The 17,972-nt window shown below is 49.8% G+C and overlaps 1 protein-coding gene across 11 annotated transcripts in view; it reads right to left on the bottom strand.

The window, feature by feature from the left end:
* LOC123999436 (transcription factor 4-like) overlaps positions 1-17,972 on the bottom strand; it is a 474,953-nt gene that overhangs the window by 169,025 nt on the left and 287,956 nt on the right. For all 11 annotated transcript variants that reach the window (XM_046305232.1, XM_046305239.1, XM_046305238.1 and 8 more), the window contains one exon: positions 4,229-4,352. In XM_046305232.1, coding sequence (XP_046161188.1) covers positions 4,229-4,352 — 124 coding nt within the window. The remainder of the gene's footprint in view (positions 1-4,228; positions 4,353-17,972) is intronic.

Here is a 17,972-nt window from a genome sequence, read left to right as displayed (position 1 = left end):
CCAACAGGTAGGGTTCTCCAGGGATATCAACACTATGACCCAACAGGTAGGGTTCTCCAGGGATATCAACACTACGACTCAACAAGTAGGGTTCTCCAGGGATATCAACACTATGACCCAACAGGTAGGATTCTCCAGGGATATCAACACTACGACCCAACAGGTAGGGTTCTCCAGGGATATCAACACTATGACCCAACAGGTAGGGTTCTCCAAGGATATCAACACTATGACTCAACAGGTAGGGTTCTCCAGGGATATCAACACTATGACCCAACAGGTAGGGTTCTCCAGGGATATCAACACTATGACCCAACAGGTAGGGTTCTCCAGGGATATCAACACTATGACCCAACAGGTAGGGTTCTCCAGGGATATCAACACTATGACCCAACAGGTAGGGTTCTCCAGGGATATCAACACTATGACTCAACAGGTAGGGTTATCCAGGGATATCAACACTATGAACCAACAGGTAGAGTTCTCCAGGGATATCAACACTATGACCCAACAGGTAGGGTTCTCCAGGGATATCAACACTATGACCCAACAGGTAGGGTTCTCCGGGGATATCAACACTATGACCCAACAGGTAGGGTTCTCCAGGGATATCAACACTATGACCCAACAGGTAGGGTTCTCCAGGGATATCAACACTATGACCCAACAGGTAGGGTTATCCAGGGATATCAACACTATGACCCAACAGGTAGGGTTCTCCAGGGATATCAACACTATGACCCAACAGGTAGGGTTCTCCAGGGATATCAACACTATGACCCAACAGGTAGGGTTCTCTAGGGATATCAACACTATGACCCAACAGGTAGGGTTCTCCAGGGATATCAACACTATGACCCAACAGGTAGGGTTCTCCAGGGATATCAACACTATGACCCAACAGGTAGGGTTCTCCAGGGATATCAACACTATGACCCAACAGGTAGGGTTATCCAGGGATATCAACACTATGACCCAACAGGTAGGGTTCTCCAGGGATATCAACACTACGACCCAACAGGTAGGGTTCTCCAGGGATATCAACACTATGACCCAACAGGTAGGGTTCTCCAGGGATATCAACACTATGACCCAACAGGTAGGGTTCTCCAGGGATATCAACACTACGACCCAACAGGTAGGGTTCTCCAGGGATATCAACACTACGACCCAACAGGTAGGGTTCTCTGGGGATATCAACACTACGACCCAACAGGTAGGGTTCTCCAGGGATATCAACACTATGACCCAACAGGTAGGGTTCTCCAGGGATATCAACACTACGACCCAACAGGTAGGGTTCTCCAGGGATATCAACACTATGACCCAACAGGTAGGGTTCTCCAGGGATATCAACACTACGACCCAACAGGTAGGGTTCTCCAGGGATATCAACACTACGACCCAACAGGTAGGGTTCTCCAGGGATATCAACACTACGACCCAACAGGTAGGGTTCTCTGGGGATATCAACACTACGACCCAACAGGTAGGGTTCTCCAGGGATATCAACACTATGACCCAACAGGTAGGGTTCTCCAGGGATATCAACACTATGACCCAACAGGTAGGGTTCTCCAGGGATATCAACACTATGACCCAACAGGTAGGGTTCTCCTGTATATACTGTAGACTGCCATTCAGAACGTCTCTTAGGCTGCTCACCTGCCCTCACTGACACACATGTCTAAATAGACTACAAGGAGAGAAGCAGGAGGGAAAGGACAGAGGGAGGAAGAGGAGGAGGATGAGACAGAAGTGGAAGAAGGGGAGGAACAGGATGAGGAGGAGGAACAGAATGAGGGAGGAGGAACAGAATAAGGAGGAGGAGGAGGAACAGGATGAGGAGGAGGACAGGATGAGGAACAGGGTGAGGTGGTAGAGGAGGAACAGGATGAGGAGGAGGAGGAACAGGAAGGGGAGAAGGAAGAACAGGATGAGGAGGAACAGGAGGAGGAGGAGGAACAGGATGAGGAGGAAAAGGATGAGGAGGAACAGGAGGAGGAACAGGATGAGGAGGAAGAACAGGATGAGGAGAGGAGGAGGAGGAAGAACAGGATGAGGAGGATGAGGAGGAGGAACAGGATGAGGAGGAGGAACAGGATGAGGAGGAGGAACAGGATGAGGAGGAGGAACAGGATGGGGAGGAGGAACAGGATGAGGAGGAGGAACAGGATGAGGAGGAGGAGGAGAAACAACAGGATGAGAATGAGGAGGAGGAACAGGATGAGAATGAGGAGTAGGAACAGGATGAGGAGGAGGAACAGGATGAGGAGGAGGAACAGGATGAGGTGGATGAGGAGGAGGAACAGGATGAGGTGGAGGAGGAACAGGATGAGGAGGATGAGGATGAGGAGGAGGAGGAACAGGATGAGGAGGATGAGGAGGAGGAACAGGATAAGGTGGAGGAGGAGGAGGAACAGAATGAGGATGAGGAACAGGATGAGGAGGATGAGGAGGAGGAACAGGATGAGGTGGAGGAGGAGGAGGAAAAGGATGAGGAGGATGAGGAGGAGGAACAGGATGAGGAGGAGGAACAGGATGAGGAGGAGGAGGAGAAATAACAGGATGAGGTGGAGGAGGAGGAACAGGAAGAGAATGAGGAGGAGGAGGAACAGGATGAGGTGGAGGAGGAGGAACAGGATGGGAATGAGGAGGAGGAACAGGATGAGGAGGATGAGGAGGAGGAATAGGATGAGGATGAGGAGGAGAAACAACAGGATGAGGAGGAGGAGGAGAAACAACAGGATGAGAATGAGGAGGAGGAACAGGATGAGGATGAGGAGGAGGAACAGGATGAGGAGGATGAGGAGGAGGAACAGGATGAGGTGGAGGAGGAGGAGGAACAGGATGAGGAGCAGGAACAGGATGAGGAACAGGATGAGGAGGAGGAACAGGATGAGGTGGAGGAGGAGGAGGAACAGGATGAGGAGGAGGAGGAGGAGGAACAGGATGAGGAGGAAGAGGAGGAGAAGGAGGAACAGGATGAGAAGGAACAGGATGAGGAACAGGATGAGGAGGAAGAACAGGATGAGGAGGAGGAGGAGGAACAGGATGAGGAGGAGGAGGAGGAACAGGATGAGGAGCAGGAACAGGATGAGGAGGAGGAGGAGGAGGAACAGAATGAGGAGGAGGAACAGGATGAGAATGAGGAACAGGATGTGGAGGATGAGGAGGAGGAACAGGATGAGGTGGAGGAGGAGGAGGAACAGGATGAGGAGGATGAGGAGGAACAGAATGAGGATGAGGAACAGGATGAGGAGGATGAGGAGGAGGAACAGGATGAGGTGGAGGAGGAGGAGGAACAGGATGAGGAGGATGAGGAGGAGGAACAGGATGAGGAGGAGGAACAGGATGAGGAGGAGGAGGAGAAACAACAGGATGAGGTGGAGGAGGAGGAACAGGATGAGGATGAGGAGGAGGAGGAGGAGGAGGAGAAACAACAGGATGAGGTGGAGGAGGAGGAACAGGATGAGAATGAGGAGGAGGAACAGGATGAGGATGAGGAACAGGATGAGGTGGAGGAACAGGATGAGGTGGAGGAACAGGATGAGGATGAGGAGGAGGAGGAGAAACAACAGGATGAGGAGGAGGAGTAGGAACAGGATGAGGTGGAGGAGGAACAGGATGAGGATGGAGGAGGAGAAACAACAGGATGAGGTGGAGGAGGAGGAACAGGATGAGGATGAGGAACAGGATGAGGTGGAGGAACAGGATGAGGTGGAGGAACAGGATGAGGATGAGGAGGAGGAGAGAAACAACAGGATGAGGAGGAGGAGGAGGAACAGGATGAGGTGGAGGAGGAGGAGGAACAGGATGAGGTGGAGGAGGAGGAACAGGATGAGGAACAACAGGATGAGGAGGAGGAACAGGATGAGGTGGAGGAGGAGGAGGAGGAACAGGATGAGGATGAGGAGGAGAAACAACAGGATGAGGTGGAGGAGGAACAGGATGACAGGATGAGGAGGAGGAACAGGATGAGGTGGAGGAACAGGATGAGGATGAACAGGATGAGGAGGAACAGGATGAGGTGGAGGAACAGGATGAGGATGAGGAGGAACAGGATGAGGTGGAGGAGGAGGAACAGGATGAGGAGGAGGAGGAGGAACAGGATGAGGTGGAGGAGGAGGAGGAACAGGATGAGGAGGAGGAACAGAATGAGGATGAGGAGGAGGACAGGGGTGAACTAGGGTTTAATGGCGGTGTGAGGGTCGGGAGCTGAGCTCACCCATGTTGTCACTGTGCAGAGGTCTCCGACGAGGGTTGTTGTTGTAGTGCTGGTAATACTGAGACCCAGGCTTGGTGGGCGACACCGCCCCAGGACTGCCCATCTCTCCTGCCAGGAGGCTCGTCTGTAACAGACAGGACGGAGAGACGGACGGACATTAGACATATAACACACAGGACCAGTCACTCCACCATGTGATCACGTTGTGACGCATCAAATCAGGAGACCGTTTTTTTTTGGCAGGATATGCAGTGCTATCGACTAACCATTTTAAAATGTACTTAAATGAGGGATGAAGAACTCCCAGGTGTAAAGTTAAAAACACAAACGACAGCTGCTGGAATAATTAGGACAAAGAAAAAAACAAAGTCTTTGGAGATAAATACTAAAAATACTGAAATGAAATTCCTATGAAAGACATCAAATACAATGCCAATACATATATATATATATACTTATACTTATACTTATACTTTTATTTATTTAACATATATATATATATACTTATATTTATTTAACATATATATATACTTTTATTTATTTAACATATATATATACTTTTATTTATTTAACATTTTATTTATTTAACATATATATATACTTTTATTTATTTAACATATATATATACTTTTATTTATTTAACATATATATATACTTTTATTTATTTAACATATATATATACTTTTATTTATTTAACATATATATATACTTTTATTTATTTAACATATATATATATACTTTTATTTATTTAACATATATATATACTTTTATTTATTTAACATATATATATACTTTTATTTATTTAACATATATATATACTTTTATTTATTTAACATATATATATACTTTTGTGATCATAATAAAATATACAAAATACATCTACATATGTAAATATGATAATACCTGTGGTGCCTAGAACCATAACAACAAGATAGAGTACACCAAAAAAAGACCCATGATGGGGGGAGAGAGGAAGGTTGGGGTGTGGGGAGGAGAGGAGGGTTGGGGTGTAGGGGGAGAGAGGGGGAGGGTTGGGGTGTAGGGGGGGTTGAGAGGGGGAGGGTTGGGGTGTAGGGGGAGAGGAGGGTTGGGTTGGGGTTGGGGTGTAGGGGGAGAGGGTGTAGGGGGAGGGTTGGGGAGTAGGGGGAGAGAGGAGGGTTGGGGTGTGGGGAGGAGGAGGAGGGTTGGGGTTGGTGGGGAGGAGAGGAGGGTTGGGGTGTAGGGGGAGAGGGGTTGGGGTGTGTAGGGGAGAGAGAGGAGGGTTGGGGTGTGTAGGGGGAGAGAGGAGGGTTGGGGTGTGGGGAGGAGAGGAGGGTTGGGGTGTGGGGAGGGGGAGGTTGGGGTGTGGGGGGAGAGAGGAGGGTTGGGGTGTGGGGAGGAGAGGAGGGTTGGGGTGTGGGGAGGAGAGGAGGGTTGGGGTGTAGGGGGAGAGAGGAGGGTTGGGGTGTAGGGGGAGAGAGGAGGGTTGGGGTGTGGGGAGGAGAGGAGGGTTGGGGTGTAGGGGGGTTGGAGGGGAGGAGGGTTGGGGTGTGGGGAGGAGAGGAGGGGTTGGGGGGAGGGTTGGGGTGGGGGGGGTGTAGAGAGGAGGGTTGGGGTGTAGGGGGGTTGGAGAGGAGGGGTTGGGGTGTGGGGGAGAGAGGGGGTTGGGGTGTGGGGAGGAGAGGAGGGTTGGGGTGTGGGGGGGTGAGGAGGAGGGTTGGGGTGTGGGGAGGAGAGGAGGGTTGGGGTGTAGGGGAGAGAGAGGACGGTTGGGGTGTGGGGAGAGGAGGGTTGGGGTGTGGGGAGGGTTGGGGTGTAGGGGGAGAGGGTTGGGGTGTGGGGAGGGTTGGGGTTGGGGGAGGGAGAGGAGGGTTGGGGTGTGGGGAGGAGGGTTGGGGTTGGGGTGTAGGGGGAGAGAGGAGGGTTGGGGTGTGGGGAGAGAGGAGGGTTGGGGTTGGGGTTGGGGTGTAGGGGGAGAGAGGAGGGTTGGGGTGTGGGGAGGAGGAGGGTTGGGGTGTGGGGGAGGGGTTTGGGGTGTTGGGGTGTGGGGAGGAGGGAGGAGAGGGGGAGGGAGGGTTGGGGTGTAGGGGGAGAGAGGAGGGTTGGGGTGTGGGGGAGAGGAGGGTTGGGAGAGAGGAGGGTTGGGGTGTAGGGGGAGAGAGGAGGGTTGGGGTGTAGGGAGAGAGGAGGGAGGGGGGTTGGGGGGTAGGGGGGGAGAGAGAGGAGGGTTGGGGTGTGGGGGAGAGAGAGGAGGAGGGTTGGGGTGTTGGGGGGGAGAGGAGGGTTGGGGTGGGTGGGGAGGGTGTAGAGAGGAGGGTTGGGGGTAGGGAGGAGGGTTGGGGTGTGGGGGAGGAGGGTTGGGGTGTGGGGAGGGGGAGAGGAGGGTTGGGGGGGTAGGGGTGTGGGGGAGAGGAGGGTTGGGGGTTAGGGAGGGGTGTGGGGGAGGAGGGTTTGGGGTGTAGGGGAGAGAGGAGGGTTGGGGGTAGGGGAGAGAGGAGGGTTGGGGGTTAGGGAGGAGGGTTGGGGTGTGGGGAGGGTTGGGGGTAGGGGAGAGAGGGGGGTTGGGGGTTAGGGAGGAGAGAGGGTTTGGGGTAGGGGAGAGAGGGAGGGTTTGGGGTAGGGGAGAGAGGAGGGTTGGGGGTTAGAGGAGAGGTTGGGGGTAGGGGAGGGTTGGGGGTTAGGGGGAGGGAGGGTTGGGGGTTAGGGAGGAGGAGGGTTGGGGGGTTGGGGGTAGGGGAGAGAGGAGGGTTGGGGTTAGGGGGAGAGAGGGGGTTGGGGTTAGGGAGAGAGGAGTGGTTGGGGGTAGGGAGGAGAGGAGGGTTGGGGGTTAGGGAGGAGAGAGGAGGATTGGGGGTTAAGGAGGTAGGGGTCGAAGACTGGGTAGGGCTGTGACGGTCATGGAATTTTGGATGACAGTAATTGGCAATGAGAGGAGTACAAGCACACTGTGTTGCGCTCGACACAAATATTTGAACGTCCCTCTAGTTTAAGAGCAGTGACCCCTTAAACCAAAACCTGGCTGTTCAACCAGAAACCACAACCTAGATTTGAAGCCAAACTGACACTGCGGGGCCAAATCTCTGTGTTGTCCAATCCCTGTTCTAACGTATTTGAAATAACCGTTGAAATAGAAAAAAAGTTAGCAGTTAAAGGAGGGGGGGGGGGGAGCTTGAGGGGGTAGAGGTGAGGGGGTCTGGGTAGAGGTGAGGGGTCTGGTTAGAGGAGAGGGGTCTGGGTAGAGGTGAGGGGGTCTGGGTAGAGGTGAGGGGGTCTGGGTAGAGGTGAGGGGGTCTGGGTAGAGGTGAGGGGGTCTGGGTAGAGGAGAGGGGGGTCTGGGTAGAGGTGAGGGGGTCTGGGTAAAGGTGAGGGGGTCTGGGTAGAGGTGAGGGGGTCTGGGTAGAGGTGAGGGGGTCTGGGTAGAGGAGAGGGGGTCTGGGTAGAGGTGAGGGGGTCTGGTTAGAGGAGAGGGGGTCTGGGTAGAGGTGAGGGGGTCTGGTTAGAGGAGAGGGGGTCTGGGTAGAGGTGAGGGGGTCTGGGTAGAGGAGAGGGGGTCTGGTTAGAGGAGAGGGGGTCTGGTTAGAGGAGAGGGGGTCTGGGTAGAGGTGAGGGGTCTGGGTAGAGGTGAGGGGGTCTGGTTAGAGGAGAGGGGGTCTGGGTAGAGGTGAGGGGGTCTGGGTAGAGGAGAGGGGTCTGGGTAGAGGTGAGGGGGTCTGGGTAGAGGAGAGGGGGTCTGGGTAGAGGTTCTGGGGTATTGTCTATCAGGCATTGTTTCAAGCAAGTGGTAACCTGGCAACAAAATGGCAGTACAATTCTCATGCCTTTCCTCCTCCTCCCCTCCTCCACCTCCTCTCCCCCTCATCCTCCTCTCCTCTCCTCTCCTTCTTCCTCTCCTCTCCTCTCCCCCTCCTCCCCCTGTTCCTCTCCCCCTCCTCCTCCTCTCCTCTCCTCTCCTCACCCCCTCCTCCTCTCCCCCTCCTCCTTCTCTACTCCTCCTCCTCTCCCCTTCTCTTCCTCCTCCTCCCCCTCCTCTCCACTTCCTCCTACTCTACTCTCCTCCTCTCCCCCTCCTCCTCCTCCTCTCCCCTTCCTCCTCCTTCTCTCCCCCTCCTCCTTCTCTACTCTCCTCCCCCTCCCCTCCTCTTTGTCCAATCTCAGCTCTGACGATCTGTTGTACCCAGCTGGCATCCAGTGTCTGATATTAACCAAGATAAACGACAAGCACCTGAACAGAGGAGAGAAGAGAGGAGCCGTCCTGTGAAGGATTTTGGCTCCTAGCCTTGGCATTTAGAGCACAGGGGTATTACAGCATCCCAAATGGCACCCTATTCCCTATTTAGTGTACTACATTTAATAAGGGTCCTGGTCAAAGTAGTACACTGTGCAGGGAATAGGGTGCCATTTGGGACAAACCGTAGATCATGCCTGGTTGGGTAACACATGAGGATTCTCAAAAGGAGAGGACATTAAGGTATATGCCTAATTGACAAATAATAATACAAAACGCCTCCACCAACTAAAGAAAAACAAAAAGGAGTGAACTGTTTTGAAGTAAAACACAAATAAAAATAAAGAGGTATGTCTCCTGATATTAAAACCCTGGCTGGACATGACAGTAACGTTACTGGGATGCAAGACAGACGGAGACAAGAGAGAGGCGGAGTGGAGATCCCTGTGGAGAACAGGTCTTCCCTACAGAGACTTGGCCACGTGCAGTAGGAGCGCCAAAGGTGTTTTTCAAGTCCCACAAAGAGCCCTTTGATGAGTCGTGTTTGATATGCCCCTCTATAGAGAGAGGTGGGAGTCCTGTTGAAGGACATGAAGACATGGAGTCAGTACACAGAGATAGGAGCTGAGGATGGTATCTGATCTACAATGGGTATCTAAACCCCTTAGGGCCTACAGAGACCACTTAGGACCTACAGAGACCCCTTAGGGACTACAGAGACCCCTTAGGACCTACAGAGACCCCTTAGGGACTACAGAGACCCCTTAGGGACTACAGAGACCTCTCAGAGACTACAGAGACCCCTTGGGGACTACAGAGACTCCTTAGGGACTACAGAGACCCCTTAGGGACAACAGAGACCCCTTGGGGACTACAGAGACCCCTTAGGGACTACAGAGACACCTTAGGGACTATATAAACCATTTAGGGACTACAGAGACCCCTCAGGGACTTACAGAGACCCCTTAGGGACTACAGAGACCCCTTAGGGCCTACAGAGACCCCTTAGGGACTACAGCGACCCCTTAGGGACTACAGCGACCCCTTAGGGAATACAGAGACTCCTTAGGGACTACAGAGACCCTTTAGGACCTACAGAGACCCCTTGGGGCCTACAGAGACCCCTTAGGGACTACAGAGACCCCTAGGGGCCTACAGAGACCCCTTAGGGACTACAGAGACCCCTTAGGGACTACAGAGACCCCTTAGGGACTACAGAGACCCCTTAGGGACTACATAGACCCCTTAGGACCTACAGAGACCCCTTAGGGACTACAGAGACCCCTCAGGGACTACAGAGACCCCTTAGGGACCATAGAGACCCCTTAGGACCTACAGAGACCCCTTAGGACCTACAGAGACCCCTTAGGGACTACAGAGACCCCTTAGGACCTACAGAGACCCCTTAGGGACTACATAGATCACTTAGGGACTACAGATACCACTTAGGGACTACAGAGACCACCTAGGGACTACAGAGACCCCTTAGGGACTACAGAGACCCCTTAGGGACTACAGAGACCTCCCCGGAAGGCTCATTTGGTAGAATGTTTGGAATGACAGTGTTGTGGGTTCGATTCCCACGGGGGACCAATGCGTGAAATCACTACTACATTTACATTTACTACTGTAAGTTGCTCTGGATAGGAATGTCTGCTAAAACGTACAGGTTAGCTTGAGGCTCTACGGGGTTGGCCTGCCTGCACATGTTGGGACACTTCTTACAGTCCTGTACAGCGGGGGAGAGAAGGCGGGCAATGCAGGAAGGAGTCATTAATTATGAGGAAGTGCATGAGAGGCACGGAGCACCTGGCTCCAGTGGATGAGCACGCCAGCGACACACACGCACACACACGTGGACGCACGCACGCAAACACACACACGCACACACGGACGCACGCACACACAAACACACACGCACACGCACGCACGCAAACACACACACGCACGCAAACACACACACGCACACACGGACGCACGCACGCACAAACACACACGGACGCACGCACGCACACAACACACACACACACACACACACACACACACACACACACACACACACACACACACACACACACACACACACACACACACACACACACACACACACACACACACACACACACACACACAAAGAGTCACCCCCCTAGTTATGTTCACTAACTCAAACCAGCAGTCTGCCACATTACGGTCACAGCTGACTGATGCTTAAAGAGGCACAGCCATATACAGGATGTCTAGTCACTTCACCCTGCCTTCATGTACATATCTACCTCATTATTATCTATACAGGATGTCTAGTCACTTCACCCTGCCTTCATGTACATATCTACCTCATTATTATCTATACAGGATGTCTAGTCACTTCACCCTGCCTTCATGTACATATCTACCTCATTATTATCTATCCTGATGTCTAGTCACTTCACCCTGCCTTCATGTACATATCTACGTCATTATTATCTATACAGGATGTCTAGTCACTTCACCCTGCCTTCATGTACATATCTACCTCATTATTATCTATACAGGATGTCTAGTCACTTCACCCTGCCTTCATGTACATATCTACCTCATTATTATCTATCCTGATGTCTAGTCACTTTACCCTGCCTTCATGTACATACAGTGCCTTGCGAAAGTATTCGGCCCCCTTGAACTTTGCGACCTTTTGCCACATTTCAGGCTTCAAACATAAAGATATAAAACTGTATTTTTTTTGTGAAGAATCAACAACAACTGGGACACAATCATGAAGTGGAACGACATTTATTGGATATTTCAAACTTTTTTAACAAATCAAAAACTGAAAAATTGGGCATGCAAAGTTATTCAGCCCCCTTAAGTTAATACTTTGTAGCGCCACCTTTTGCTGCGATTACAGCTGTAAGTCGCTTGGGGTATGTCTCTATCAGTTTTGCACATCGAGAGACTGAAATTTTTTCCCATTCCTCCTTGCAAAACAGCTCGAGCTCAGTGAGGTTGGATGGAGAGCATTTGTGAACAGCAGTTTTCAGTTCTTTCCAGTTTCTCGATTGGATTCAGGTCTGGACTTTGACTTGGCCATTCTAACACCAGGATATGTTTATTTTTGAAGCATTCCATTGTAGATTTTGCTTTATGTTTTGGATCATTGTCTTGTTGGAAGACAAATCTCCGTCCCAGTCTCAGGTCTTTTGCAGACGCCATCAGGTTTTCTTCCAGAATGGTCCTGTATTTGGCTCCATCCATCTTCCCATCAATTTTAACCATCTTCCCTGTCCCTGCTGAAGAAAAGCAGGCCCAAACCATGATGCTGCCACCACCATGTTTGACAGTGGGGATGGTGTGTTCAGGGTGTTGCTTTTACGCCAAACATAACGTTTTGCATTGTTGCCAAAAAGTTCAATTTTGGTTTCATCTGACCAGAGCACCTTCTTCCACATGTTTGGTGTGTCTCCCAGGTGGCTTGTGGCAAACTTTAAATGACACTTTTTAAGGATATCTTTAAGAAATGGCTTTCTTGCCACTCTTCCATAAAGGCCAGATTTGTGCAATATACGACTGATTGTTGTCCTATGGACAGAGTCTCCCACCTCAGCTGTAGATCTCTGCAGTTCATCCAGAGTGATCATGGGCCTCTTGGCTGCATCTCTGATCAGTCTTCTCCTTGTATGAGCTGAAAGTTTAGAGGGACGGCCAGGTCTTGGTAGATTTGCAGTGGTCTGATACTCCTTCCATTTCAATATTATCGTTTGCACAGTGCTCCTTGGGATGTTTAAAGCTTGGGAAATCTTTTTGTATCCAAATCCGGCTATAAACTTCTTCACAACAGATTCTCGGACATGCCTGGTGTGTTCCTTGTTCTTCATGATGCTCTCTGTGCTTTTAACGGACCTCTGAGACTATCACAGTGCAGGTGCATTTATACGGAGACTTGATTACACACAGGTGGATTGTATTTATCATCATTAGTCATTTAGGTCAACATTGGATAATTCAGAGATCCTCACTGAACTTCTGGAGAGAGTTTGCTGCACTGAAAGTAAAGGGGCTGAATAATTTTGCACGCCCAATTTTTTAGTTTTTGATTTGTTAAAAAAGTTTGAAATATCCAATAAATGTCGTTCCACTTCATGATTGTGTCCCACTTGTTGTTAATTCTTCACAAAAAATACAGTTTTCTATCTTTATGTTTGAAGCCTGAAATGTGGCAAAAGGTCGCAAAGTTCAAGGGGGCCGAATACTTTCGCAAGGCTCTGTATCTACCTCATTATTATCTATCCTGATGTCTAGTCACTTCACCCTGCCTTCATGTACATATCTACCTCAAATACCTTATTATTATCTATCCTGATGTCTAGTCACTTTACCCTGCCTTCATGTACATATCTACGTCATTATTATCTATACAGGATGTCTAGTCACTTCATCCTGCCTTCATGTACATATCTACCTCAAATACCTCATTGTTATCTATCCTGATGCCTAGTCACTTCACCCTGCCTTCATGTACATATCTACCTCAAATACCTCATTATTATCTATCCTGATGCCTAGTCACCTCACCCTGCCTTCATGTACATATCTACCTCATTATTATCTATACAGGATGCCTAGTCACTTCACCCTGCCTTCATGTACATATCTACCTCATTATTATCTATACAGGATGCCTAGTCACTTCACCCTGCCTTCATGTACATATCTACCTCAAATACCTTATTATTATTATCTATCCTGATGCCTAGTTACTTTACCTTCATGTACATATCTACCTCAAATACCTTGTACCTTTCCACATTGTACTGGTACTCCCTGTATATAGCTCCACATTGATCTGGTACTTCCTGTATATAGCTCCACATAGATCTGGTACTGGTACTCCCTGTATATAGCTCCACATTGATCTGGTACTGGTACTCCCTGTATATAGCTCCACATTGATCTGGTACTTCCTGTATATAGCTCCACATAGATCTGGTACTGGTACTCCCTGTATATAGCTCCACATTGATCTGGTACTGGTACTCCCTGTATATAGCTCCACATTGATCTGGTACTCCCTGTATATAGCTCCACATTGATCTGGTACTCCCTGTATATAGCTCCACATTGATCTGGTACTCCCTGTATATAGATCCATATTAATCTGGTACTCCCTGTATATAGCTCCACATTGATCTGGTACTGGTACTTCCTGTATATAGCTCCATATTGATCTGGTACTCCCTGTATATAGCTCCACATAGATCTGGTACTGGTACTCCCTGTATATAGCTCCACATTGATCTGGTACTGGTACTCCCTGTATATAGCTCCACATTGATCTGGTACTTCCTGTATATAGCTCCACATAGATCTGGTACTGGTACTCCCTGTATATAGCTCCATATTGATCTGGTACTGGTACTCCCTGTATATAGCTCCACATTGATCTGGTACTCCCTGTATATAGCTCCACATTGATCTGGTACTCCCTGTATATAGCTCCACATTGATCTGGTACTCCCTGTATATAGATCCATATTAATCTGGTACTCCCTGTATATAGCTCCACATTGATCTGGTACTGGTACTTCCTGTATATAGCTCCATATTGATCTGGTACTCCCTCTATATAGCTCCACATTGATCTGGTACTGGTACTCCCTGTATATAGCTCCACATTGATCTGGTACTGGTACTTCCTGTATATAGCTCCACATTGATCTGGTACTGGTACTCCCTTTATATAGCTCCACATTGATCTGGTACTTCCTGTATATAGCTCCACATTGATCGGGTACTGGTACTCCCTGTATATAACTCCACAGTGACCTGGTACTGGTACTTCCTGTATATAGCTCCACATTGATCTGGTACTTCCTGTATATAGCTCCACATTGATCGGGTACTGGTACTCCCTGTATATAACTCCACATTGATCTGGTACTGGTACACCCTGTATATAGCTCCACCACCCACTTAGCTTGAAGCTAGCCCGGCCAGAGCTCCTGTGCTACCACCGAAGCATACTCCTGGGCTACAATATCCGGACCCTCGACCGGTCTATCGATGTCACCGCATGAAGAGGAATAAACAGACTCACCCCATCGCGACGTCCTTGCTTGCTAATTCGGCCTGCTAACTGCTAGCTTGTTTAGCCCCGGTCGCTAACTGCCACCTTGTTTAGCCTCGGCCTACTAACTGTTAGCTTGTTAGCACAGGCCTGCTAACCGTCTGAATCGCCACGTCCCAAACACTCACTGGACCCATATTTACTTTCTCTTTTCGATTTTTAATTTGTTTATACCATCCGGTAACCTGCCTCACCCAATGTGATATGGAATCGCCATTATTTTTAATTTTTAGAACACACTCAAGAACCTCCAGAACCTAACCAGCTAACTAGCTACAAGCTATTTAGTCATTGTTAGCCACTGCTAACTGTTTTTTAACCTGGATAACACTCGCCATTCCAGCTTCCCTGCCCCATCCACCGCTGCCCCCCTGGACACTGATCACTTGGCTACATAGCTGATGCATGCTAGACTGTCCATTAATCACGGTACTCCATTCTGCTTGTTTATGTTTTATCTGTCGGCCCCAGCCGCACTCAGGCTCTGTGTGTAGTTAATCCGACCCTCCCTGCTTAGCCTACGCCATTTTACCTGCTGTTGTTGTGCTAGCTGATTAGCTGTTGTTGTCTCACCTACTGTTTTAGCTACTGTTTTAGCTAGCTCTCCCAATTCAACACCTGTGATTACTGTATGTCTCTCTCAAATGTCAATATGCCTTGTATACTGTTGTTCAGGTTAGTTATCATTGTTTTAGTTTACAATAGAGCCCCTAGTTCCACTCTTCATACCCCTGATACCTCCTTTGTCCCACCTCCCACACATGCGGTGACCTCACCCATTACAACCAGCATGTCCAGAGATACAACCTCACTCATCATCACCCAGTGCCTGGGCCTACCTCCGCTGTACCCGCACCCCACCATACCCCTGTCTGCGCATTATGCCCTGAATATATTCTACCATGCCCAGAAATCTGCTCCTTTCATTCTCTGTCCCCAAAGCTCTAGGCGACCAGTTTTGATAGCCTTTAGCCGCACCCTCATACTACTCCTCCTCTGTTCCGCGGGTGATGTGGAGGTAAACCCAGGCCCTGCATATGTCCCCAGGCACCCTCATTTGTTGACTTCTGTGATCGAAAAAGCCTTGGTTTCATGCATGTCAACATCAGAAGCCTCCTCCCTAAGTTTGTTTTACTCACTGCTTTAGCACATTCTGCTAACCCTGATGTCCTTTCCGTGTCTGAATCCTGGCTCAGGAAGGCCACCAAAAATTCTGAGATTTCCATACCCAACTATAACATATTCCGTCAAGATAGAACTGCCAAAGGGGGAGGAGTTGCAGTCTACTGCAGAGATAGCCTGCAAAGTAATGTCATACTTTCCAGATCCATACCCAAACAGTTCGAACTACTAATCTTGAAAATCACTCTCTCCAGAAATAAGTCTCTCACTGTTGCCGCCTGCTACCGACCCCCCTCAGCACCCAGCTGTGCCCTGGACACCATTTGTGAATTGATTGCCCCCCATCTAGCTTCAGAGTTTGTTCTGTTAGGTGACCTAAACTGGGATATGCTTTTAACACCCCGGCAGTCCTACAATCTAAGCTAGATGCCCTCAATCTCACACAAATCATTAAGGAACCCACCGGGTACAACCCTAAATCTGTAAACAAGGGCACCCTCATAGGCGTCATCCTGACCAACTGGCCCTCCAAATACACCTCCGCTGTCTTCAACCAGGATCTCAGCGATCACTGCCTCATTGCCTGTATCCGCTACGGAGCCGCAGTCAAACGACCACCCCTCATCACTGTCAAACGCTCCCTAAAACACTTCTGTGAGCAGTCCTTTCTAATCGACCTGGCCCGGGTATCCTGGAAGGACATTGACCTCATCCCGTCAGTTGAGGATGCCTGGTCATTCTTTAAAAGTAACTTCCTCACCATTTTAGATAAGCATGCTCCGTTCAAAAAATGCAGAACTAAGAACAGATATAGCCCTTGGTTCACTCCAGACCTGACTGCCCTCGACCAGCACAAAAACATCCTGTGGCGGACTGCAATAGCATCGAACAGTCCCCGCGATATGCAACTGTTCAGGGAAGTCAGGAACCAATACACGCAGTCAGTCAGGAAAGCTAAGGCCAGCTTCTTCAGGCAGAAGTTTGCATCCTGTAGCTCCAACTCCAAAAAAGTTCTGGGACACTGTGAAGTCCATGGAGAACAAGAGCACCTCCTCCCTGCTGCCCACTGCACTGAGGCTAGGTAACACGGTCACCACCGATAAATCCATGATTATCGAAAACTTCAACAAGCATTTCTCAACGGCTGGCCATGCCTTCCGCCTGGCTACTCCAACCTCGGCCAACAGCTCCGCCCCCCCCGCAGCTACTCGCCCAAGCCTCTCCAGGTTCTCCTTTACCCAAATCTAGATAGCAGATGTTCTGAAAGAGCTGCAAAACCTGGACCCGTACAAATCAGCTGGGCTTGACAATCTGGACCCTTTATTTCTGAAACTATCCGCCGCCATTGTCGCAACCCCTATTACCATCCTGTTCAACCTCTCTTTCATATCGTCTGAGATCCCCAAGGACTGGAAAGCTGCCGCAGTCATCCCCCTCTTCAAAGGGGGGAGACACCCTGGACCCAATCTGTTACAGACCTATATCCATCCTGCCCTGCCTATCTAAGGTCTTCGAAAGCCAAGTCAACAAACAGGTCACTGACCATCTCGAATCCCAACGTACCTTCTCCGCTGTGCAATCTGGTTTCCGAGCCGGTCACGGGTGCAACTCAGCCACGCTCGAGGTACTAAACGATATCATATCATAAAAGTCAGTACTGTGCAGCCGTCTTCATCGACCTCGCCAAGGCTTTCGACTCGGTCAATCACCATACTCTTATCGGCAGACTCAGTATCCTCGGTTTTTCGGATGACTGCCTTGCCTGGTTCACCAATTAATTTGCAGACAGGGTTCAGTGTGTCAAATCGGAGGGCATGCTGTCTGGTCCTCTGGAAGTCTATATGGGGGTGCCACAGGGTTCAATCCTCGGGCCGACTCTTTTGTCTGTATATATCAATGATGTTGCTCTTGCTGCGGGCGATTCCCTGATCCAGCTCTACGCAGACGACACCATTCTATATACTTCCGGACCGTCCTTGGATACTGTGCTATCTAACCTCCAAACGAGCTTCAATGCCATACAACACTCCTTCCGTGGCCTCCAACTGCTCTTAAACGCTAGTAAAACCAAATGCATGCTTTTCAACCGTTCGCTGCCTGCACCCGCACGCCTGACCAGCATCACCACCCTGGATGGTTCCAACCTTGAATATGTGGACATCTATAAGTACCTAGGTGTCTGGCTAGACTGTAAACTCTCCTTCCAGACTCATATCAAACATCTCCAATCGAAAATCAAATCAAGAGTCGGCTTTCTATTCCGCAACAAAGCCTCCTTCACTCACGCCGCCAAACTTACCCTAGTAAAACTGACTATC

The sequence above is a fragment of the Oncorhynchus gorbuscha genome, linkage group LG16, assembly GCF_021184085.1.
Source record: "Oncorhynchus gorbuscha isolate QuinsamMale2020 ecotype Even-year linkage group LG16, OgorEven_v1.0, whole genome shotgun sequence".
NCBI lineage: Eukaryota > Metazoa > Chordata > Actinopteri > Salmoniformes > Salmonidae > Oncorhynchus > Oncorhynchus gorbuscha.
This window is presented reverse-complemented; position numbering and strand designations above follow the sequence as displayed.